Source organism: Notechis scutatus, chromosome 5 (genome assembly GCF_049901735.1).
Source record: "Notechis scutatus isolate UNSWTSFEM ecotype Mainland chromosome 5, rNotScu1.2, whole genome shotgun sequence".
In the NCBI taxonomy this organism is placed as follows: domain Eukaryota; kingdom Metazoa; phylum Chordata; class Lepidosauria; order Squamata; family Elapidae; genus Notechis; species Notechis scutatus.
The window spans coordinates 61,740,980-61,767,934 of NC_142013.1; the positions used below are offsets into that span (position 1 = coordinate 61,740,980).

At 40.1% G+C, this 26,955-nt stretch overlaps 1 protein-coding gene across 1 annotated transcript in view; it reads left to right on the top strand.

Annotated features, from left to right (window-relative positions):
* The window catches only part of LOC113424465 (cilia- and flagella-associated protein 47), an 851,958-nt gene that overhangs the window by 146,049 nt on the left and 678,954 nt on the right, over positions 1–26,955 (top strand). Inside the window, exon 12 of the mRNA XM_087966882.1 lies at positions 21,097–21,264. Within this exon, the coding sequence (XP_087823008.1) occupies positions 21,097–21,264 (168 nt within the window). The remainder of the gene's footprint in view (positions 1–21,096; positions 21,265–26,955) is intronic.

Here is a 26,955-nt window from a genome sequence, read left to right on the forward strand (position 1 = left end):
CAATGCAATTGGCTATGGAAAGAACTGAAATAAAAATAAAAAGAAATAGAGAGGAGGACAGAACGAGCGGAGAGGAACCTAGAAAGGACTGAAGAAGGCTTTAAAAGTGTTAATAGAGAAATGGAAGATTCCTTGGTCCAACTTGAGATGGACAGAGCAGCGGCATACCTAAGGTTCCAAAACGTGGAGGAATCCAAAAATGAAGAACTAGCGCAATTAATGGCAGGTTTGTTGGCTGATCTAGTTGGAAAAGAGAAAGATGACTTACTCAAAGAATTCGACGAAGTCTATAGGGTGAATACCAGTTACGCAAGGCGTCACAAGTGCCCAAGGGAGATCCATATCCGCTTTTCAAGAAGATGCGTGAGAGATCTAATACTTAGAATGGCCAGAGATGAGAGAGTATTATATAAGGGCAAAGAGATCATAGTTCTCAAGCAGATTCCAAGAAAAGTGAGGGCCTTAAGGCAAAAATATAAATTTTTAGCTAACCACTTAAATAAAAAAGAAATTTCATTCAAATGGCACATTCCAGAAGGGATGGTGGAAGGGAAGAAAAATTAAAATAGATTCAATAGAACAAGCACAAGACTTTCTAGAACAGCTAACAACCACGGAGGATCAACACACTAAGGAGGAAACCCAAAGGAACATGCAGGAAGATCGGAACTGCCATAGGAACAAGGAAGAAAGACCCGTCCAAACTCAAGGAAAAGACAACTTACAACAAGAAAGAGTAGAAACATCCCCATACCTCCTGCAAGAAGAGAGCCGTATAATTACGAGACAAAAAGCGAGGCAGACTTAAGTAAATGGAGGAAGGAAGTAAAATCCTTTCCATCAACATAAACGGCCTAAATTCAAGAGCTAAAAGGAAGAGGATTCTAACTAAACTAATAAAACAAAATGTTGATATAGTTTGCATACAAGAAACACACATTAGGAAAAGTGAGGAGAAATTTCTAGATTGTCCGAAACTGGGAAAATTATTCACAGCACCAGCAGATGAGCACAAAAAGAAAGGTATTGCAATATATGTGAGAGATGATTTAAAAGCGGAGTTAATCTGGGCGGATCCTGAAGGAAGAACCCTGGTGGTACAAACTTCGATTAATGGCATTACATTTTTTTACTGGTAGTAATCTATGCCCCAAATGATGATCAAGGTAAATTTTTCAAACATCTTCACCAAAAAATAATAGATTTCGGAAAAGGCAATATTTTTCTGATTGGCGATTTTAACTCTATTGCTGACTACCGGAAGGATCATAGTAACATGAGTAAGAATAAAAAAGGAAAAAGAGAATTTTCGAAGCCATGTAAGGATATGATGTACAAACTGAATCTGGTAGATATTTGGAGAAAGCTAAACCCCAAAAAAAGAACAGTTTACCTTTTACTCTAACCCACACAAAATTTGGACAAGAATAGATATGGCTTGGATAAATGGTGAATTAATTAATGAAATCAAAGATAGCGAAATCTTATCAAACGACTGGGCTGATCACAACCCAATTCAAATAACCTGGAGAGGTAGAAGAAAACCAAAAAGAAGATGGACTCTTAACACTCACTTAATAAAAGAAGAAGAATACACTAATAAATTGAAAGAAGAACTGAACTTCTTCTTAAAAGAAAATAATAATGAACTAACTTCGAAACAAAATATATGGGACACAATGAAGGCATTTATAAGAGGAACAACTATCTCTTACAATGCTATGAGAAATAAAAGAAAGTATGCCCAACAAAGTAACTTACAACAAGAAATTAAGGATTTAGAAACCCAACTACAAAAGAACCCCAAAAATCAAAGAATACTTCTTCTTCTTCTTCTTTTTCTTCAGCGTTTGTCTCGCGCTCTGGCGAGGTCCGCTAATGTCCTTGAGTACTGCTTCCACGCCTCTCTGTCTGCCACGTATGTCGGGTCTGCCTTCGCAATCTCTAGATCGGCCTTGATCGTGTCCATCCAGCGTTGCTTAGGTCTACCACGCGGTCTCGCTCCTCCGACAATCACCTTCATCGCAGATTTGATGATGGATTCTTCCTTGGCGCGACTCACATGGCCGAACCATCGTAGCCGGGACTGCCTCATGACCGTGGGGATGGGCACGACGTTGAACCGTCTGCGCACTTCTTCATTCCTGACGCGATCGAGTAGGGTGAGGCCTACCAACCATCGGAGCATTCGCATCTCCATTGTCTGGAGTCTGCTTTCGACTTCTTTGGTCGCCGGCCAGCACTCTGCGCCGTATATGGCCACGGGTGCACCACAGAGTTATAGATTTTCGCCTTCAGGCGCATCGGCATCTTCTTGTCACAGAGGACGCCCGTGACGGACTTCCATTTGCCCCACGCTGCGTTGATCCTGGCTGCCACCTCAGTTTGTAGTAGGCCTTCTTCCCCAAGAGTAGTTCCCAGGTACTTGAAGGTGGAGGCGCGCAGTAGCTCCTGCCCGTTCACGTGGATGGAGCCTGTCGTTTCGTTGTCAGTGGTCAGGTATTCGGACTTCTTTAGGTTCAACCGAGCCCGAACTGCTCGACGCGGTCGTGCCACTGTTGGACTAGGTGCTCGAGTTCAGCCTTGCGCAGGTTGGCCAGGAACACATCATCGGCGTAGAGCAGCGTCCATGGGGCGGGCGTGTGCAGGTCGTGTGTAATTGTGTCCATCACCAGAATGAACAGCAGTGGTGAGAGAGCAGAGCCCTGGTGTACGCCCGACGGTGATATTGAACTCCTCTGATATCCCAGCTGCCGCTTTTACACGGCTTTTGTGACATCTGTATAGGAGTTGGACCCATTGTACGAGTAGCTCGGGCACGCCGTGATCTCGCAGTGCGTACCAGATGAGATCGTGCGGGACTCGGTCGAAGGCCTTTTCCAAGTCCAAGAAGGCGGTGTGGAGCGGGATTTTCTTCTCTCTGTGAGCCTCCATCAGCATCCGCACACCAAAGATGGCATCGGTGGTGCCGCAGTTCTTGATGAATCCGGCCTGGTTGACGCTGATGTCGACGATGTCCCGAATGCGCTTATCGAGGACGCGTTCGAAGATCTTCATAGTGTGTGACAGTAACCTGACCGGTCTGTAGTTGGAGCAGTCCGCTGGGCTGCCCTTTCCCTTCCAGATCGGAACAGTGGTGCTGCGGTACCAGTCGTGTGGCACTATTCCCGTGGAGACGATGTTGTTGAACAGCTCGCACAGCCACAATGCCGAGCCCGGTAGTGCCTTTTTCCAGAAGTCGGCAGATCAAAGAATACAGAATCAGTTAATAACAACTAAACACAATCTAAATTTATTGGAACAAGGAAAATTGGAGAGTAGTCTGAAAATGACTAAACAAATTTATTTTGAGCACGCAAACAAGCCAGGGAGATGGTTAGCCCACAAACTTAAGAAAATGAAAGAAAAAAGATTGATACACCAATTAATGGATGAGAGGGGCAATTTGCAAGAGGAGATAGAGAAGAAAAAAGAGATCACTTTTAAATACTTCAGGAAATTATACAAAAAGGAAGACGTTTGTGAGGACAAAATAATGAAATATCTAGAGGAAGTGAACGAAAAAGCAATTGGAGAGGAAGAGATAGAATTATTAAACAAAAATATAACATGGTCCGAACTGAAGTCAGCAATAGAGAAGCAAAGTAACAATAAAGCGCCGGACGGGATACCTGTAGAACTTTACAAAACAATCATAGAACAAATTGGACCACTGATGCTGGAAGTATTCAATGAGGTACTCCTAGCAGCCAAGATGCCGGACTCATGGAGGGGAGCCTTAATTTCGCTGATCCCGAAGGAGGACCTAGACCATAGACTTATTAATAATTATAGACCAATCTCGCTCCTGAATGCAGATTACAAACTATTCTCTTCTATAATAGCTAATAGACTAAAACAGGTTCTAAACACACATATCCATGAAGATCAAAATGGATTTCTCCCATTTCGACAAATTAAGAATAATCTAAGAACAGTGATAGACATTTCAGAATACTATGAAGCCCATCCGGAAAAACAATTTGCATTTATGTTTTTGGACGCTGAAAAAGCATTCGACGATTTAAATTGGCATTTTTTAATTCAAAAAATATACAATATGAACCTCGGCACTAGATTCGAAAACATCGTCACTACAATTTACCATACTCAACAGGCAAATATTCTAATAAATGGGGAACAAACTGATCCGATAACAATAGAAAAAGGGGTTAGACAGGGTTGCCCTCTCTCTCCTCTGCTTTTCATATTCGCCCTAGAATCTCTTTTGACGTATATTAGGCAAAATTCGAGAATTAGAGGACTGAGGATTAAATCAGAAGAGTACAAAGTACAAGCCTTTGCTGATGATTTGGTTTTTTTTCTGGAGGAGCCTATAGAAAAAGGACATAACTTATTAGAAGAACTAGAACGATTTGGAGAAGTTGCAGGATTTAAAATTAATAGGGGTAAAACGAAATTAATGTCTAAAAATTTAACAGGAGACCAGAATAAAGAACTAGAGACAATAATGGGAATACAGGTGACAAAAAAAATTAAATACTTAGGAATTTGGCTTACTCCACAAAGCAAATCATTAAAAGAAAACAACTATGACAAACTTCTCCAACAATCCAAGAAAGATTTAGATTCCTGGAGTACATTACAACTTTCCTTATTGGGCAGGATTGCTCTGATTAAGATGAATATTCTGCCAAAATTTCTATATCTATTCCAGACAATTCCAATCAAATTAAATAATTTTTTTTTTATGGAATTAAACAAGATAACACTGAAATTTATTTGGCAGGGGGAAAAAGCTAGGATTAATGTAAAAGCCCTACAAGATTTGAAAAGCAGAGGAGGGTTAGGCCTGCCAAACTGGGAAGTATATTACAAGGCAGCCACCCTACTATGGATAAAGGAATGGGTGAATTTAACTAACAAAAGAACACTAATATTAGAAGGCCACGATATGCAGAAAGGATGGCATGCCTTTCTGTGGGAAACTGGGAAACCCAGGCAATCATATTTCCATAGGCATCTTTTCAGGGACTCTCTATTAACCAATTGGAAAAAAGTACGTAAAAAACTTTATCTAAAAATACCGATTTGGCTATCTCCAATGGAAGTGATAGTACACCCTAATAATTTGGATATAACTAAAATGATTAAGTACGAAAATTTATTAGACCCACAAGGAAAACTGAAAACCCAACAAGAATTACAAGAGTGAGGATTTAAAATTGATCAGTGGGTGTACCTTCAAATTCATAGTAGATATAAACAAGATATTAAGGAATTTGGAATCTACAATAAATTACAGACTTTAGACAAAATTCTATTAGGACCGAGCAAAAAAAATATATCTAAATTTTACAAACATTTATTAGAAACTGAATTAGAACAAGAAATTGTCAAAGGAAATATGATTGCGTGGAGCAGAAACGTGGGACGGAGCATTACTCTAGCAGAATGGGAAAGGATCTGGAACAGGAACATTAAGATCACAAAATCAGTAGCTTATAAAGAAAACGCATATAAAATGTTTTATAGATGGCACCTGCCACCTTCAAGATTGGCGAAGATGCACCCCAACACGAGCCCCAATTGTTGGAAATGTCAAAGCATAGAAGGTACCTTCTTCCATTTGTGGTGGTCGTGCAAGGAAACCCAGAAGTACTGGCAAAAAATTAGGCGCTGGCTAGAGGAAATAACCAAGGAACAAATAGAGTACAAACCAGAGTCCTTCCTTCTAGGAATTTTCGATAAACAAATACCCAAAAAATCGAAGTATATTGTAATTCATATCTTAACTGCAGCCAGACTGGCATTTGCCCAGTGCTGGAAATTATCTTCCATTCCCACTGAACATATGGTTATTCAGAAAATTTTACAATGCGCCAAAATGGACAAACTAACCCAAGCACTAAAAAATAAAGAATCCTCATCATATTACAACAATTGGAATCCTTTGTATAATTGGCTAAACCAAAGATAGATCACCTCTAGGAAAATTATGGCCGAGGGCCTCCGAAGCAGAGATAAAGAAAAGCACCGCCGATGATACTTTTGAAGAAGAAAGGATCTTACAGACAGTCACAAAATATGGTTTTATTTTAACTGTTTTCCCTACTCTATCCTTCCCCTCCCTTACTCTTCCCTTTCCCCTCTCTTAGGCTTTCCTCTCTCTCCCTCTTGGTCTATGCCAAGGCCTATTTGTCTTTTTGTTGTACATAATTTGTAGTTGTGTTGTTCTTTTAAAGGTAAAACTAATAAAGTATTTTTCCAAAAAAAAAAAAAATCGTGCCAGCTGATTAATACTATAAGCTATATCTGGCCTTGACCAATTGCTTATATATGATAAGCTACCAATCAAAGATTGATATATGGTCTTATCAAATTTGGGACTTTGAGCATCCATTTTGCAAATTTCCTGACTCATTGGAGTCTTTGCAGGCTTACAAAGTTCCATTTTATACAATTTAATTAATTGGCAAATTTTATCCTCTTGAGATATCTTAAATCCTTTTGTGGTTTTATTAATTGTCAATCCTAGATACTTTTTAATTTCACCTAAATGCTTTAATTTTATCCTTTTGGCTAATAATGAAATAATCTCAGTAGCTTCATTATTGGTCTTAGTAATCAAAGCAATATCATCTGTAAATAATAACAATAATGACACCGTTCCATTATTTTCTCTTTTAAACATACATGGATCTGCTAAACCAGATTTAAACCCTATATTGTTTAATTCTTTCACAATATATTGGTTCCATTCATAGCCAGATTGTTTCAATCCATATAAACTCTTCTTGAGTTTCCAAAAATCATTGCTATTTACTTTATTATCTTTTATACCAACTGGTTTTTTCAAATATATTGTATGCTGCAATGGTGCATGCAGATATGCAGTTTCTACGTCTAAATGGTTAACTATATAATTCTTCTTAGCTGCCCATACTAAAGCTGCTCTTAAAGTTGTAGCCTTAAGATTTGGTGCAAATACCTCATCATAATCATATACATTTTGATTAAATCCTTGTGCTACTAATCTAGCTTTATAAGTTACTTTCCCATTATTTCCAGTTTTTACTTTAAATATCCATTTGCACCCAATGGATTTTTCTCCTGGAGGTAATTTGGTTTCTTCATAAACCTTCATTTCCTTTAATGAATTTAACTCTTTTTCCATTGCCTTTTGCCAATTCTCCTGATCCTTAGCAGGATACATCTTAAGTTCATCTATGCTAGTAGGAACTTTATTTACTTGGCAAACAATACTTGCCTGATATCTTTCAGGTTGTTTGGTTATACGCGTTGTGCGTCTAGGTATAACAGGACTTACAGGTGGACTTTCCTTTATTTCCTGTTCTTGACTATCTATCTCTTCTTGATCAATTATTTCCTCTTGATCTGGTTCTATTTGCTCTTCATGGATTTCTTCTTTAATTGGACTTTTCTTATAACTAGTCTTTTCTTTCTGCCTCTTGTAGTGTTCTATAATAACATCATTATCTGAATCCTGCTCTAATCTATTCCATCCTATATGTTCTAGGAATTGTGCACTAGCACTGCAGTATACTCTAGATGTACCTGGTTCCCAGAATCTATAAGATCTATGGTTTGCTTGATATCCAACAAAAATTAATCTTTTAGATCTATGTTGTCCTTTGTGCCTGAGTTGTGTAGGGATATGCACCCATGCTGGTGCACCAAATGTGTGAATATAATATAATATAATTGTCCTTTGTGCCTGAGTTGTGTAGGGATATGCACCCATGCTGGTGCACCAAATGTGTGAATCAGGTTTTCTACCATGCCACAAAGTGAATGGTAATTCACCTGTTGTTGAATTAACAACATTGTTTAATATTACCACACATTATAGCTTCTCCCCACAAATTGTCAGGTAATCCAGAATCAGATAACATTGTCCTTCCCATTGATTGCAGTGTTTGGCCTCGTCTCTCTATAAATGCATTATGTTGAGGCCTATATGGTACAGACTTTTTATGTTGAATACCTGCCATTCTAAGTCTACTCTGGAATTTATTATTTGTAAATTCCGTACCATTATCTGTTATAAGAGTTACTAATTTCTTTTTAGTTTTCCTCTCTGCAAATTTTAACCAATTAAAGAAATTTGTATACGTTTCAGTTTTTCTCTTCATTAGAAAACAGAAACCATACCTAGAATAGTGGTCCATAATGCTTAATATGTATCTAGCACCACCTACACTTGGCTTTTTAGGACCTATTATATCGGCAAATACTACCTCTAAAGGCTCTTTGGTAGTAAATCCATCAACTCTATTTGCCGGTATAACTTTGCTTTTGTTTTGATTACAAGCAGAACATTGCAAATACTTATTACAAGGTTTCAAACTTATTCCTTTAGATAGTTGAACAGTTCTCTTAATCATTTTAAAATTTAAATGACTTAACCTTCGGTGTAACAAGTGAATACATTCATCATGAGGTTTTTTATTATCATAAACTGTGTTAGCCACCTCTAAACAATTATCATTTAACACATATAAGTCACCTCTTAAAGATGCAGTAATTTTCTTACCTTCTTTTTCTATTAAACAAGTATCTCCCCTAAAGGTAATTATGTATCCTAATCTAACCAACATTCTAACTGAAAGCAAATTAAATTTAAGTTGAGGTACATATAACATTTTTACGTTCTGATTTATATAAGAACAATGAGCTATACCTTCACCTTTTGCCTTCAGTTTCCATCCGTTTGCCAATGAGATATGCTGTGAACTCATGGACATTTTTACAATTTTTTTGTTATCATTTGTAATACAGTGGGACGCACCACTGTCAACCACCCATAAATTATTTTTTACAACTTCATTACTATACATTGCTAACTTCTTATTCTTATTTCTTCTTTGATGGCTTACAGCATTCTGGCTTGCATTCTGGCGCTTTGGTTTCTTACAAAATCTTGCAAAATGTCCTCTCCCCCCACAATTAAAACACTTTTTAATTGCATATGCAGTAGGAGATTCATTATTTTCCTTTTGAGGTTGCTCCCTCCTTAACTGATCTCTTTCAAGCCTTCTTCTGGCCTCTTCAATCAATCTGCCAGTGATATCAGTTAAAGTTAGGCTTTCTTTAGGCAATATTTCAAGGGAAGTTACGTAGTCATCAAAACTTTCGTCTAATGAAGATAGAATTATGTAGACCTGGTGTAGTTCAGAGAAAATTAACTCCTTCTCATGAAGTTCTTGGAAAATGCTTTTCATAGTATTCAAATGACTCAGCATATCACCATTCTTTTGGAGATATGTGTGGAAAAGCTTCCGTGTTAGATTTATGTGAGCACCAACGTTATCTCTGACATAAATCCTCCTCAGTTTTTGCCAACACCCAACTGCTGTTTGCTCTCCACGTATATGAACAAGTTGTTGATCAGTTAATGTTAATCCTATGATGCAAAGTGCTTGTTCATTTTTCTGTTTAAATTCTTCTATCTTTTGACTATCTTCCTCATCTGCAGGATCCCATTCTTCTACGTTAGGTGGATTTTCAATTATGTTCCACAGACCTTCTCTTCGTAGAAGTAGACTACATTTCATAGACCATGAAACATAGTTTGTTCCATCCAGCTTGGATATAAGGGACAAACTTTGTAGACTGACTTGTGCCATGTTTCACTATATGGATATAAAACTATAATTGATAAAACACAGCTGTCTGTTTACTGTAACGTGTAACAACACAAAAATCTCACTTTTTACATAAACCTGTTTTTATCCTAGTTAAACTGACTTTGCAGTCTCTCTGGGCCCATAACCAGTGTTAAGCCTGGATTCCCCAATGGGTGTTAAGGAAAACAAACTAAACAGAACGTGCAGCGAAGTCAGATAGGAAGACAGGTAAATGTGTGAGATACGTTTTCTAGTTAACACGCAGTAAAAATACAGATACGCTTGTGCTATCAAAAATATTGTTTATTCCATTTAAGAATTATAGCATAGTCATAATAAACAGTCCAGTAGTCATATATCATATCAGTCAAGCCTTGTCAGGGATACTCTATTTGCAAAGTCCGTGTTGAATAGCCAATGTCAGTACACTTACAATAAATCAGTCCAATCTTATCTTCTTTCCGTTGAGAAAAATATCAACACTCCTACAAGAACGCAGTCCATCCAGTAATTAGGGATCAGTAAGTCAGAGAGAGCTGGAATTGCCTCGCTTCTTATATAGTGCTTTTACAACCACACCCTTAATTACATTCTTGCTGTTAAAGTTACACACACTTTAACTAACAAACCATGATACCTTATTTATTATTTTTACCCAAACCAGTTAGGGTAAACAATGTTATCCCTAACAAACTCCACTCACTCCCACCCAGTCACATGACCCCCTAGCCATGCCTACCCAGCCACAAAGCAAATCAATCAATCTATCAATCTATCAATCTATCAATCTATCAATCTATCTATCTATCTATCTATCTATCTATCTATCTATCTATCTATCTATCTATCTATCTATCTATCTATCTATATATCTATCTATCTATCTACCTACCTTCCTTCCTTCATTCCTTCCTTCCTCCCCTTCTCTCCCACCTCTCTATGTATATATCTCCCGCCTCTCTCGCCCGTCTCCCCCCTCTATCTCTGTGTATATTTCTCTCCCCTCTCCCCCTTCTCCTTCTCTCGGTATCTCTCTCTCTCCCCTCTATCTCTGTATCTCCCTCTCTGTATCTCTGTCTCTCTCTCCCCTTCTCTTTCTATATCTCTTTCTCCCCCTCCCTATCTTCCCTCTCTCTCCCCCTCTGTATCTCTCCCTGTGTGTCTGTCTCTATGTCTCTCTCTCCCTCTCTCCCCCTCTCTCTGTATCTTTCTGTGTATCTCTGTCTGTCTCTGTGTATCTCTGTATCTTTCTCTCTCTGTCTCTCTCTGTCTCTGTGTCTCTTCTCTCTTGGAAAGCCGAGGCTGGGCCAAACCAACAAGCTCTCCTTGGGGCTCTTCACTACTCCTTTTATTTCTTTACATTTTATTTATTTATTTATTTCTTCTTTTTGGAAATCTGGGCTGGCTGAGGAATGAGCACGAACCAAGCTGGGCTTGGCCAAAGCATAGCAAAGACATGAGGAGGGTCTACCCACTCATGTGTACCTTCCTGGATCTGCCAGAGCTGGCCAGGGGGCCACGAGAGGAGAAGGAGGGGAGGAGGGAAGCCTCCAGTGCAGCTCGTGCTCGTTCCTCAGCCAGCCCGGATTTTCAAAAAGGTGAAAGAAAAGGAGTAGTGAACAACCCAAGGAGAGCTCAACCGACATGACTGGATTGTTCTGGCCCAGTTAAAAGCATTGTCTGTTTTAAGACTGTGTGATATTGCCTTGGGTCAACTTTAGCTCAAATTAACGTTTTATTTTGGGCCACCTCTATGTTTTTAGTGAGCCATCTGTCAGCCATGTTATAGATCTTAGATCTGAGCGACCTTGTAATGTTACACTAACAGGCTGATGATCACTTTCATCACCTAAATCAGGGGTGGGCAAACTTTTTGGCTCGGGGGCCGCATTGACTTTTAAAATTTGACAGACGGGCCGGGTCAGCACAAGATTTTTTGGGAATCGCCCCCCCCTTTCCCCCCCTCTTCTCCTCCTTTCCCTCCCCTCGGAGGCCCCCTGAGTCAGGAGTTGCTACCGCCGCGCGGCTCCGCACGGCTCCAGTCCCGTTGCCTCGGGAAGGGAAAGGCAAAAAGGAAGAGCCGCGGCGGTGCTTTGCAACGGGAGCAGTGGCACCGGAGGCTCAGGCTCAGCGGCTCCTGGTTTTGCCTTTTCCTTCCCAAGGCAATGCAGGACTGGAGCCGCACGGAGCTGCGCTGGCGGTAGCAACTCCTGACAGCCCCAGCCGGACACCTGAGCGGAGCCCGGGCGAAACTGCCTGTTGTTGCTGCTGCCGGAGCACCGCCGGGTCGCCTCCTCCAAGCAGCCTGCCCGCCCACCGGGCTTCCCCTCTGCCGCGCGGCTCGGGGCCAGGCGCGAGCGCCCGCGAGTTACAAGGAAGCCAAAAGTTGCTGGGAAGTTGCTCGGGTGCTGGGAGCAGGCTTTTAAAGTGCCGCCCGAACAAAGTTTAAGCCTGGAAGCCCCGGAAATCCGAGCAACTTCCCAGCAACTTTTGGCTTTGTTTTAACTTGCGGGCGCTCGCGCCTGGCGGAGGGGAAGCCCGGAGCCTCCTCCAAGCAGCCTGCCTGCCCGCCCGCCAGGCTTCCTTCCACCACGCGGCTCGGGGCCAGGCGCGAGCGCCCGCGAGTTAAAAGGAAGCCGAAAGTTGCTGGGAAGTTGCTCGGGTGCTGGGAGCAGGCTTTTAAAGTGCCGCCCGAGCAAAGTTTAAGCCTGGAAGCCCCGGAAATCCGAGCAACTTCCCAGCAACTTTCGGCTTCATTTTAACTTGCGGGCGCTCGCGCCTCGCCCCAAGCCGCATGGCAGCCCGCTCCAAGCAGCCCGCCCCGCCCGCCGGGCGGAACCCTTCCCGCTCCTCAGCGGGAAGACGCTCCAGCCTGCAAACTTTGCCTTTGCAAAGCCCTGGAAGCCCGGAAAACCGAGCAACTTCCCAGCAACTTTACTTCGTTTTAACTCGTGGGCGCTCGCACCTGCCCGAGCCGCACGGCGGAGAGAAAGCCCAAAGCGCCACCGGGTCGCCTCCTCCAAGAAGCCCGCCTGCCCTCCGGGCTTCCCCTCCGCCGCGCGGCTCAGGGCCAGGCGCGACCGCCCGCGAGTTAAAACGAAGCCGAAAGTTGCTGGGAAGTTGCTCGGGTGCTGGGAGCAGGCTTTTAAAGTGCCGCCCGAGCAGGACCGCTGAGCCGGGAAACGGGGCACCAAGGCAGGGCAAGGCTCCACCAGCAGTGGCCCAGCTTTAGATGGCTCCAAGCAGCCCGCCCGCCTGCTGGGCGGAACCCTTCCCGCTCCTCAGCGGGAAGACGCTCCAGCCTGCAAGCTTTGCCTTTGCAAAGTTTAAGCCTGGAAGCCCCGGAAAAAAAAGGGGGATCGGCGGGGACTCACCTTCGGAGAGGTCGCACTCGAAGGTGATTTCGAACTCCCAGCCGAGGCCTTTGCAAATTTCTTTTCTTTCCTACCCCTAGATCGCTCTGCACTGTTTTGCAGCTTTGGGGGCCACACAGCACAGGGCAATACGCCACGCCCAGTGATTTTTTTTCAGGGGCGGGCTGGATTGGACAGACCAATGGCAGCGATTTTTTTTCAGGGGCGGGCCGCATTGGACAGACCATGTGGCCCGCGGGCCGTAGTTTGCCCACCCCTGCCCTAAATGTACAGTAACCTCTGAAAAGAGGTCAACTTTATCTCTTGATATACAAAAGAGATCTAGCATGCTACTTAAATGGACTGAGTTGCATGTGTAAGGATATATGTCAGTGGTGGTATTCAATTTTTTTTACTACTGGTTCTGTGAGCGTGGCTTGGTGGATGTGGAATGGCTTGGTGGGTGTGACATGGCTTGGTGGGCGTGGCAGGGGAAGGACACTGTAAAATCTCCATTTCCAACCCACTCCAGGGGAAGGATACTGTAATGGAACCGGTAGAATCACACCCCTGATATTAACTACAGTTCCTGTGTAAATACTATTATAGAATTCAATATTCCTCCTCATAAGTTGTAGTTATTGTTGCTCTTCTGTATCTTGATTGTTAGTATTCCCCTGATTTTGATCTGAAATTGACTTTTCCACTGATGAATGCTCTGACCAGGGGTAAGATTCTACTGGTTCTATCCGGTTCTATAGAACCCCTTGTTAACTTTCTAAGCAGTTCAGAGAACCGGTAGTTGTTTTTTTCCACCCTCATTACATTCTTACCAGAACACCTAGACTTCCTGTCTCCGGAGCTTCTTGAGGGGAAGGGATTTTTACACTGCTGTTGGGAGGAAATACTTCCCTGGACAATTAGCACTTTGAAGAAATAATTGAATAATGAAGCAAAGCTGTTAGTAACAGGGAACCAAGATGAGTAACATTCAACAAGGCTTCTTGGCTAGCTAGAAAGATTCAAATGCGAGTTTACATACCCTTTTGGAGTTTTGGTCTAAAACTGGTTTTTGGTGAAGATTAATTCTGTGCTTGGTGATGTTTAATCCTGTGTTTATTGATGGTATAATTTTCCCTATTCAGCTCCAACAAACAATAGCTGCTGTTGTGATTTAAGTATTTGTATTGTGTTTGAATCTTTTCCTGCCTCATGGTTTCTTTTTCTGTCTGGGGAGGGGGTGTTCCTCACTGTGTTAGTACTATCTGGCACTGTCCTTTGGGGGTATACTTCCAAGACACAGGATGCAAGCTTGGCACTGATTTTTTTTACTGCCCTTGTGGGAGGCATATGACCTTTCCTTAAATCTGAATGATTTCCTTAGGATATCTTATGAGGTAAGTGAGACCAGCTGGTATTTTTAAGTGGTACAAATGGATCTAAGGATTGCTTTTCCTGGGTGTGCTATTTCTGGAGAGCTTAAATGACATCTCTGCTAAAGTTTGCAAGAGATGGCTTGCAAACTTTATGAGCAAGAGATGGCTGCTTGAAAGTTTTCACTGCATTTTAACTATTTTAATTCCTCAAGGTGCTCTCGACCCGGCCTGATTTGTAACTCCGGCTTGCAGGCATTTTTAATCTAATGACTGGTATTTAGGGCAGCTTTTTGCAATCAAAGCAGCTTTTTGTATTTTTGTACAGGTAATCCTTGACTTACAACAGTTCATTTAGTGACCATTCAAAGTTACAATGGCATTGAAAAAAGTGACTTATGACCATTTTTCACACTTATGACTGTTGCAGCATCCCCACTGTCATGAGAGGCCAGGCGAGGAGAAGCACCCTTTGACATGAGTGATGTCAAGTTGGCCACGCCCACCCAGTCACATGACCAAGTCACACCCACCAACTAAGCCATGCCCACAGAACCGGTTAAAAAAACTGAATCCCACCCCTGGCTCTGACCCTCCTTCTCATTATCTAATTGTTCTACTGGATGGTTAATTTGGACTTGTACCGTCATATCTTCTGAGTATCCTTTTCCTTTACTTTTTGCTTTGGGCTGACACGCCTTCTCTTTATTTGTTGGGGATTTGATACTTTCAGAAACCAAGCTTGGTAACAACTCCTCAGAAAAGCAGCAAAAGGGAAGCAGAGTATTCAGTTTCTGTTACTGAACTAATTCTAATTTTCTTGAGAATCAGCTGTTGGTCTCCTGGGCAAAGGGTGGCAAACTGATGGATTAATTCTTCATCATCATCCATAAACTGTAACTGTCCATTAAGTAGATCTGAATTTTCTTCTTTATTACCCATATCTTGCTCTATCCTTATTAGTAGAGTTCCTTGCTTAGTTATTAATATTTTGGAATTTTCAGGGTTGAAGACACTGTCCCTGTCTTGGTTCTCTGCCCAGGCTTTAGCAGAGGCTGGATTTTGGTGGTATAAAACATAGCTCTGTAGGACTAACCTCTCCTCTGTATCTTCTCCATCTTGGAGCCCCCAATCCATGTGAGCTATCTGTGAATTAAGAGTATGTTTTGAAGCATGGGCTTTGCTTTTGGTTTCCTTATCTAATTTAGAGATGTAGTTTCCCATTAGAGATTTTAATTCTTAAATTTTTTTGTTTGCTTCCAAGGGTTGTCAAATATAGCAATAACTGTTGGTGCTGTCAGGAGGCAATTCTTGGCAACTAAATCGAAGTCTCCTTTAAAATTGCTCTTATATTATTCTTGTTCTCCACTCTGTCTCCCAATCGAGCCTCATTTTCCAGAGAAAGACAATCCTCCTCCTCCCCCAGGGCTGGTATTCAGCAGGTTCTGACCAGTTCTGGAGAACCGGTAGCAGAAACTTTGAGTAGTTTGAGAGAACTGGCAAATATCACCTCTGACTGGCCCCACCCCCATCTATCCTCTGCCTCCCAAGACCCAAGTGATCGGTTGGGTCTTCTTTTGTTGCCCTGCATAGGAGAACAGAACTGGAAAGCAGGTTAGTGGGGTGGGGAGGGAATGGGATTTTGCAGTAACCTTCCCCCTGTGGTGGGTGATGGGAATGGAGGTTTTACAGTATCCTTTCCCTGCCACGCCCATCAAGCCATGCCCACCAAGCCATGTCCACAGAACCCGTAGTAAAAAATGTTGAATCCCACCACTGTCCCACTCCCACTCCAGCAAGGAACAGGGCTTATTTACTGAGGTTATGAGGGGGGGAAGAGCAAAAAAAGAGAAGACAACTTACTTGCAGAGTCCATTATTTGAAATAAGTCCTTTATCTTTGGTTGTCTGGTTGTCGTTACTGCCATGTTGTGTTTGGGGTTTCCTCCCAACTATATTTCCAATTTATGTCTCCTTTTAAGTTTTTTTTTCAACACCCTTTTTGCTTTTGCTGCTGGCCTTTTTTTCTGCATCCTTGGATGGTTTAAAATTTTTTTAAACATACTCTCACAGCATCAACAAATGCTGATAAATTCCAGAACTCTTAATCAAAAACCTAAATGCTATGTAATCCTAAGTCTAAAAAACTAAAATTACTACTACTAATAAAATAAAACTAACATAATTAATTTATAGATAATATTAAATAAAACATAACTTATTTTACATCCATATATAAGTAGCTATAATAGGATAAAAGGTGTCACATGGCAGCCATCTTGCCTCCCCTCCACATTATGTAGATCAAGGGTATCAAACTGGCGGGCCATGGGCCAGATGCGTCATGTGCAGGCCACGCCCATCCCAGCTCCACAAATGGAAAAAACGTAAAATGTCACTTGACGGCAGTGTCACACGGCAAGTTTGACACACATGATGTAGATGAAAATGGGACTAGTGGGAAAATGTGAGTGCTAGATTTATTTTTTCACTTACTTGTGAACAATCAATCACTTTATGTCGCTCATCTCAAATGCATGACTCTCAGCAGACTAAATGAATAAAGACAAGCATCATAACAAAACACTAAATAATATATACAGTGGCCAAAACAAAAAACAACCAACACAATCAGTGTTACCATCACAAAGGCTCAATCACACACCCAGGACTTCAAACTTGGGAATAATACATGGCCTTAAGGAAAGCCATTGGAGTCAGAGCAAACCTGATTTCTGGGGAGTGATATTCCAGAGGACAAGATCAGAAGCTTAGGGCCTGACCAGGCTAGTTTACTACAGTAACAATGATGCTACCATATCAATTTTCAGTAAAAGTCCTTTTCTCTAAACCAATGGAGTCTAAGGTTTCTTTCTTGGATTTTGAATTGAGCCTCACCTGACAGTGTCAGTATATTAGAATAACAAGAGTTGGAAGGGACCTTGGAAGTCATCTAGTCCAACCCCCTACTTGGGCAGGAGAGTCTATTCCAAATATTGCTTCTATCTAGGATCGAACTCACAGCCTCCTGATTGTAAGGCAAGAGCTCCACCTAATATCAGTGGCTTAGCACTAGCATCAAGCCACTTAGTATATAATGCCATGATAGAAAAACAATGTAGTTTTATGCAGTATATTAGCATGAATATGAAAGATGCTGAATGTGAGACTCTCTTAAAGCAGGCCAAAAAGCTCAAGCAGATTTCAGCTCCAGCACCATGCAGAAAAGTATCAGAATAGAAAGTATGAAGATATAAAGAGTATTTGAATAAAAGTATTTCTTTTTTGAAATGAAAGAAGCAACGCATTCTACTGAAACATTATTAGGAGGATTGCAAATAAATATCAAGTTGGATCAGGAAAAACTTTCATGGATTTGTAAGTCTTGGGAACCAATCCTACTATTTGAATTCTACACATGTGGAAACTAGCCAGATTTTAAGTTGGATATGTATCAGTAAGAATGACTGAGTGAAATTTGTAAGCCTATATTTATACATCTCTAGATTAAAAAAAATAAGCAGCACCAAATGAGATTTGCAGTCTTCAGTGGTCCAGTTGGCAAAATCCAGGATGGAGTACTAAAAGTAATTAAGAAAATTAAGACATTTTTTGGAAAAAATTTAAACATTAAGAAATGAGAACATTCAAGGTAGCAGGGCTGAGCAAACTCCACCACAAGTTCGGTACCATCCTGAAGATGCCAGGCATGTTTGTGGAACAGTGCAAATAAATACTTCATCAATAAATACTGGATCCCTTATAATGGGAAAAAGTGATACAGGGAAAATAATGAGAAATAATAGATGGCATCACGGTCAAAAAAGAATTATATTGAGAACACTGTGAAGAACACTGTAAATATAAATTTGCTTTGAAGGAGAAACCAAGTTTACAGGATGGCTGAAAGTTTTCTGTGAGCCATGGGCATTTGATGGATAATTGGCAAACTAATTGGTTAATGTGTATGAGTGGTCTGAGGTAGCACTGCAGAAGATAAAAGCTTTGGGAGATGACTTAATTATGCCCAGACAATAGAATGGTTTGCTGCAAGAATTCTTGATTGAATAAAGGTTCTAGAGATATTATTTCCTTTTAAATCTTTCTTAATGGGAGCAAAAATATCTGTTATAAACAATGTAACATTGTTGCTGGTTTGCCTCCTCACTACCAATGGTGGTGGGAAGGCAAGGCAGCAAACCTTGGGCCGTGGCGGGCGAGGGAAAGGTGGCGGGCCAGCGGCCTAGCCAAGATGGTGGCCACCATGTGAGTGAGGCAGTGGCGCCCGGCCCGAGAGTTGGCTCTTGACCGGGCTGGGGGCAGCGGCAGCGGCAGGAGGAGGTAGGGGACCAGGCCAGCAGCAGGAGTTGCTGCTTTGCCTCCTCACTACCAATCGGTGGTGGGAAGGGAAGGCAGCAACAATGGTGAGGGAAGATGGGGCGGGCAACCGGGACTGGCGGTGGTAGGTAGGCGACCGGGTTGGAGGATCGTACTTACCAATCCATATCTTCGGAGGCTGGCAGCGGGGTAGGCAGGCAGGGTGGGTGAGGATGGCTAGTGGTGGCGGCGGGAGGCAGGCAGGGCAAGGTAGGCAGGATGGTTAGCGGCGGTGGCGACTGGGGCTTGTGGCTTGCCCTCACTCAGCAAGACGGCAGAAGGCAGGCAGGGACAGACAGCTGGCTGGCTGGCTTGGCTGCTGCTTCTGCTTCTGCTGCTGGTGGTGATGTGAGCGATGACGCCGCGTGGGTAAATTTTTGTAATTAGCGCACACGCGCTATAAGTAGGGGCAGGGCGGGGAGAGCGGGAAGAATGAGAAAGGGATTTTTGCACGTGCACAGTAAAAAAACTTTTTAAAAAAAATGGGTTTTTAACTTTGGAGCAGCGGATAGGGGCGGGGCTGGGGCAGCAAAGGGAGGGGTGGGCGGGGAGAATACGGAAGGGATTTTCCCGCATGCGCCGTAAAAAATGGTTTGTTTTTTTAAAAACAGTTTTTTTCACTTTGGAGCGGCGGATGGGGCGGGGCTGGGGCAGCAAAGGAAGGGGCGGGTGGGGAGAATGCGGAAGGGATTTTCGTGCATGCACAGTAAAAAACCCTGTTTTTTTTAAAAAATATGGTTTCTTTTTACTTTGGAGCAGTGGACAGGGGCAGGGACTGGGGCAGCGAAGGGAGAGGTGGGCGGGGGAGGAAGGGATATTCGCACATTCGCAGTAATAAAAACCTGTTTTTGGCCCGTACGAGCGGTGGAGAGGGGTGGGGCCAATCAGGGGTCGGTTTTACCGGTTCTGAGAACTACCGGTGACATTAACGGTTATATAGAACCGTTGCGAACTGGTAGAAACCCACCCCTGCTCTTATCTGGATTATTATAGTGTTTGAAAGGCTATATGCAGTTGATTTCATTGGGATCAGGCCTTTCTTCTGTATCTTCTTTTTTAATTAAATAGGTGTTTCACAGCTTATTGGAGTTCTAAATCCTTACTGGATAATAGAAGATTCAGATGCCTCCTGAGCTATATCCGAGGGTCACAAATTCTGCTTGGATTAAAATATGCACTAAATAGCCCAATGTGAATGGATGAATATGTTTCTTGTTTAGACACTATCTCTACATACTAATAGGCAGGAACTTTAAAGCAGTTTGTAGCTCCAGACTAAGATGAAAGAAGACCAAGATTTATTTTTACATGAATGAATAAAAAGTTCTTTTAAATGCCAAATTTCCCTTTGGCACTTATTTCCATCTATGGTGGACCTGCCCTGAGACAAAGAAATATTGGTTAAAAATAAAAGAGTGGATAGAAGAAATTACAGAGTGTGGGCTGGAGTGGAAACCTGAACTGTTCTTGTTGGGAATGATTAAAGGGGATTGTTCCCCTTAAGTAAGATATCTGACCATCCACTTATTGATGGCGGCATGGATTTCATTAGCACAATATTGGAAGAATCCAAATGTACCACTGATACATATTACTATTCAAAAAACGTATGAGTGTGCCCAATGGGAGAGGCTTACACTCAAAATCAATGGGAAGGAGGACACAGATTATTATAGGGTATGGGACAAATGGTACAACTGGGTAGACCATAAAGGGAAAACACGTAAATGAACCCTAGAAACAAATTATATGCAACTGTCTTTATGAAATGTAGAAGAATAACAAAGGTGTTAAATATTCTTTTCTTCTACATTATTATTACTAGCATTTTATATTCCCTATATTTTATTATTTATTATTTAAAAAGTATGAATATATTATTATTTATTATTAATTAATAAATAGTTATAATCCAACGAGAAGATTAGTAAAGTATTGCAAGTTATGCAGTGATTAAGATTTGATAGTTAATGGAAATGTGTGAAGATTAGTAATGATTATCAGGATGTATCAAATTCAATATCAAATATAAAGAGGAATGTGTTATGTATACATTATTGGTTTTGTATTTTCAAATTTGTATGTTTTTAATTCTTGTAAATAAAGTTTGTTTTAATTTTTTTTAAAAAAGTTATTTTGGTATATATTTCAGAGATGTGTCAATGTTGTTATAAATATTGTGATAATACTGTGATGTTCAAGTGTGAGAAACATATCCTTCAAATTAAGATGCTGACTACTTTTGTAACAAGTGTCTTCTACATATTTCAATGGCTCTTCATGTATAATATGCTCAAAGATAAAGTTATGAAAACTAAAAAATATCTCACACATTTTTTTCTAGCTGTTGTATGCTGCCGTGCCTGCAGTAGATTGGAGGAAAAGATAGAAGTACTATTAACTGGTGTGGTTCCTGGGACAACTGCTTCACAAATACTCCAAGATACTGCAATGTTAACTCTTTCTCAGAGCAAGTCATCCCCAATTAATGATGAAGTTCAAGTTACTGATGGTAAGGAAAGTTAAAAAAAATTACAGTACAGATAATCCTATAGCTGTTTTAAAACTATACAGTATATATTTAAGAACATGTTTTGAATGTTTATGGGGTTGCAACAGAATTCAGAGATTTCCATTAAAGTTGATTTGCTCCATTAATTCCTTTTATCTAATATTATTAATCTGAGCTTTTTGATTCTTGTTACTTTGATTAACTCTGTTTTATTTGTAAATAGCAAAATCTGATATTAATTCCAACAATCTTTACTTCCTGTACAATACAACCTTGCTTTGAATGCTTGGACTTGGATTTTGGCAACTAGTTCTCTTGCTTTGTTGTGGACTACAGTTGTTACAGGTCACCAATACCTTACTCAAAGCTAAGTTTCTAGTTGCCATGGACTAGAAACAACCACATAATAGACTAAATACCATTGGCTACCATACATACTTTTAAGAATCATTGGGCTTTATAGGGATTAGGTCAGCAATTTTAACTTCTATACCATTTCTATGTCTATGAAGATAGTAGTTGTCCCAGGATCTACAAGAACAGGAAGTTCCGCCCTCCAAATTAACAATAACAAGAGTAAAGTATGCTTTCCTTTTGTTAGTTGAGGAAAATTCTGCCCCAGTTGCTGCATTAGTTATATTGTGGCAACCTGTAAGTTGGTCATCTGTACATCTATTTGTTGTTGGAGTTGTAACAATGTGGCTACTGAGTATTAGTAATTAGTGTGGTTCCCTGAGGATTGGAGGGCATTTTTGAAATTATTTTCTTTGGAAGAGAATATGAGACGTGCAATTTATGTCCGCCTTCCCTTACAAAATATCATGAAAATATTAGTAATTTTGTGTAAGGACAGGCATGATGAAAATATATAATCAAGGGTAACGTTGAAAACATATCTGGAGAAAAATTATCTTGTTCTCACAGAATATTAAAATCTTTTTTTTTTGAAAGTTTTATTTGGGTTTTCACAAAAAAAACCATAATACAAATAAAACATCTTTTTTTGAAAATAGCATGGTCCCGGGTTACACTTCTTCATACAGACACAAACTCAATTTTATGCTCACTTTTATGTTCTATTCCATATCTTATTACTGTTTTACATTTTCTACATAGTTTTTCTCCTCTCTTAATTTTCTCAATTTTATTTTAATTATCTCATCTCAATTCAAATCATTATATTTATACTTTTGTCTGTCCTGTTTCAATTTCATATTTTCTTTTCTCATTAAACAAATTTTCTCCTGTAGTTACTAATTGGAGTATATATCTTTTAATTTTATCCATTCAACTCTTATTTAAGCTTCAATATATACCTTGAGGTTATAACATTCAATATAATACATAACTTCCAATTGAATTCTGCTTGGTACATTCTTAAAATACACACTATATTCTTAAAAAATGATTATAAATATATGTAATTAAAACATTCACTCCATTCCAATTAAGTTCTATCATTAGTATTCATTAAAGTCTTAACATCTTTAACATTTCTTTTCAATTAAATATCATACTTCCTTGGGAACACTTATAAGCTTTCCGTAATTAATTCCCCCCCCCCTATTTCTCTTCCCTTATATTTTATAAAACATTAAATAATTAAAACGTTCCCATCCTTTCCTAATTCAATTCTCTCATTCATTTTATTTCATTTATTTATTAACATTTCACTAGATTACAATAACTATTTTATCAATCATTTTAATCATACATTGTTTCATATTTTCTAAAATTATTTCTATTTCTAATATAACAATACTATCTTATATACCTTTGCAGAATCCCTTTTTCAATTAAATTTTCACCCATTATCTCTAAATAGGCCGTTTCTCCATATCTTGTTTCTGTCCTTTATAACTTCTTTTCCTTTCCTTCTTCCCTCTCTTCTCTCTCCCCTTTTTACCCCCTTGTCTCCCTACCTCTATTACTCTTCTGTATTCCCCTCTTCTGTTGCTTTCTAATATTATACTTATTTTTCAAACTATTCTTCCTTTTCTTGGTTGTTTTTTCAAATCTTAAACTTTGCATTCTCTTTCTCCCCTTTCCTTCCCCCCCCACATAAAATTACTTGTTCATTAAAGATGGCTTCTTCTTTGTCCCAGTCTTCTTATTCTGCAGGCATTTCTTGTTGTTTCTCATAGTTCCCGATCTCCATTTCTAAGAATTGAAATACGAAGCCAAAAGAACCTCTACCTTCTTGTGCATCTTCTTTGTACTTTTAAAGTTCCATTTTCAGTTCATCTAAAAGTAGTGCCATTTTAAACACTTTTAAACAACCACCCGATTGATTTTAGTCATTTAAATGCAATAACCAAAAACCCAGGGTTCACCAAATAATCCAAATACCCCCAAGCTGTTTCTTCATGCTTCTTTTTTCCACTTTCTCTTCCTGGGGTTCTACTATTTTGTTGCCAAGTTTCAGTTAAAATGTATCTTTTAAAATCTTGTTGAGGTTTTACTGTAAATTCCTTTTAATTCCAGGCAGTCTCCTCCCTTTTTTCCAGATCCTGCCCTTTTATTCTTTTTCTCTCCTTTCCTGCTTTTAAAAGCTTTTAAGTATCCAGAAAACTTTATTATCCCTTTGACAATTTATTTTCAGTTTAAATGCCTATTGATGTCAAAGTGGATATTTTTTTTTCCAATTTCTTATTTAAATCTCTTAGTTGTCAGTATAGGGAAAGGGAGAGAAGAAAAAAAACCAAATCCTTTCCCTTTTCTCTCTCCTTCGCTGCTTCAAAGTCTTCTTTGGGAACAATGTTACTTTTTTTTTTTTAGTTTAAATTCCAGGGTACCTAAGTTGTTGCTTTTGCAGTTTAACCCAGTCAACCAAAACTTTCTCTTCTTATCTTCCTCCTGCACATTCTTTTCTGGTCGAGTTCTTCTTTGAGGTGGCCATTTCTGACCACCGCTGCAACTGCCTTTGGGAAAGGGAGTAATGGCCAGCTGAGGAGGAGAGATGTGGCTCTCCTCAACCCTGCTGGCAGTCTCCCCCCCTCTTCACCACCTCTGCGGGGTGCTTAGCCCCAAAACCAGCCGGCTCGGGGCGCTCCAGTGGTGAGCATGGATCAAAACTGCGCACAATCGTGGTGTCGGTCTGTCCGCGAAGAGGCTCAAAGCGGAAGCCAACAGAATATTAAAATCTTGACTCATTCACTGAAGAAGTACTTATACTGTACCAAATGTCTCGGTGGTCATTAATTTATGTAGTTGTAAAGGAGAGGTAGAGACGTTCATGTTAGATAGGACAGTATTAATCATAATTTCTGTCATTTCTGCCATAGAAAAATTTCTGATTAAAATCTACATCATTATTAAGAAGTCTAAATTTCTAAGAAGTCAAAACAGTATCTGGAAATAGTAAACTTGCCTCTGAGCCATGTTATAAAATATGTAATATGTTCTGCTGCTTCTGGTCTAACTGTGATCCACCATGCATTCATAATGTGCCATCCATTTATAGTAGCATAAAATAAATTTAGGAGAGAACAACAAAATTCACTGTCTAGTTTAGCTTTCAGGGATTGTACATAAGACTTGCACAATAGAAATAAACATGTTGCACACACTTCTTTTAAAGCTGAAATTTTGCTTCATGGTGATCTTCAGTTGGATTCTTAAATGGTACATTGTATAAATATTTTTACCATTCCCTCTGTAAATGTCTGTAAAACAGATGAAGATGTATTTTAAAATATATCAGTATTTTGATACATTGTACTATATTTCCTCATGCATAAAACCTATTAGAGTAGATTTAACTACATGATTCAGATTATTCAGAATTTTCTACAAGTCTGACAGTCCTCTGATTTACTTCAAATGTATCTATGAGCTAGAGATGAGACATATTGTGGTGATGAAATATGTCCTTTTGGATTGTTTTTGTTTTGTTTTTAGTAACAGGCAATATATTTAGCCATCTTATAAAATACTTTGTCTTAACATGCTCTAACTTATGTTTCTATATTGTTGACTACAACCCACCCCTTCCTAGGGGAATGCTCCATATCCATTGTGGTTTGTTCTGTAACTGATTCTGCATCAGGATTTGAAGACCCAAATTCACAGTTCCTGTCAGGTGTGCCTCATTCAAAACCCAAGAAAGGAACCCTTCAATTCCATTTAGATTGAGAAAAAGTACTTTTACTGAGTCTGAAGTGATAGCAACAAAAGTATATTGATGTAATAAGGCTTAATCCTGATATATATATTTGTGTGTGTGTGTGTGTGTGTGTGTGTGTGTGTGTGTGTGTGTATGTATGTTAAGTTTTCACGGGTACTTACATGTATGGTATTCAGCTTTGTTCGGGTATTTTCCCACGTCATTATAGTTGTGCTTTTAAAGTTGTAGCAACGTTTCGGCAGAATCTCATCTGCCATCATCAGGCTTCATTGCCAGCCAATCAAGACAAAAAAAGCCACAAAACAGACAGAAGATATTAGAAACACCAATCAAGCAGAACACAGCAAACTCCAAGACCAATAAACACAGACCAAGACTCCCAACCAATCAGGATGAAGAAAAAACCATTCTGGCACAGCAGTAGGCTAGCCCCAAATTTAAAACAGAAATTTCAAAATGCTGTTCACCTTCAAATAGGAGGTGAACTGGAGGGGCAGGCTGGTCAGTTCGAAGAGGGGAGGTATGTTCAGTTTTCAGTAAACTAATATGAAATACAGGGTGGATTCTTAGAGTTTTTGGCAGTTCTAACTGTACTGTGACAGGATTCATAACTCGTACAATTGGGAAGGGTCCAACATACTTGGGCCCCAATTTCTTAGACTTCTGGGTGGTTAGTAAGTACTTAGTGGACAAGAAGACCTTATCTCGCACTTGGTAGTTTCTCTGTAGAACTCTTTTCTTTTCTGCCTGTTTTTATGGGCTTGATAAACATCATCTAATGCTTTATGGGTAACAGGCCAGGTAAGCTGGAGCTGGGTTATCCACTCCACCAGCCATGGAATTTGGGGTTTCTCCTGAGGGAGCTCTGGAATGGGTACAAAATCCTGACCAGTAGCTACTTTAAATGGTGTGAACCCAGTGCAACCTCTGCAAAAGGCAATAAATCAGCCCAGTCATCTGTTTACATCACATCTAAGGTATTGTTCCAGTACTGAGTTAGTTCATTCACAAGCCCCATTAGTTTGAGGATGGTGGGTGGAGCTTAAGTCTGGGGCAGAGCCTAATAATTTCAAAAATTCTCTCCAGAAGTTAGAAGTGAATTGTACCCCTCTATCTGAAATTATGCGTTTAGGAACACCATGTAGTCTATACACATGTAGAATAAATAGTTTAGCCAATGTTTTAGCAGAGGGAATCTTTGCATAAGATACAAAGAGTACCTGTTTGAAAAATAGATCAGCAATCACCCAAATGACTGTGTTTCCCCCACTTTCAGTTAGTTCCACAAAGAAATCCATGGAGATTTCTTTCCACAGGGCATTTGGCCTAGCAACATTCTGAAGCAGACCAGCTGGTTTACCAAGGGGTCATTTTGCCAAAGCACATACTGGACAACTAGTGACATAAGCTTCTATGTCTTTTTTCAAAGATGGCCACCAGAACTGCCATTTAACTAAGTGCAGGGTTTTAATGAACCCAAAATATCCGGCAACTTTTGAATAATGGGCATGTTTTAGAATGGCTCCTCTAAGACTGGCAGGGATGTATGAGTTTGCACCCACCCA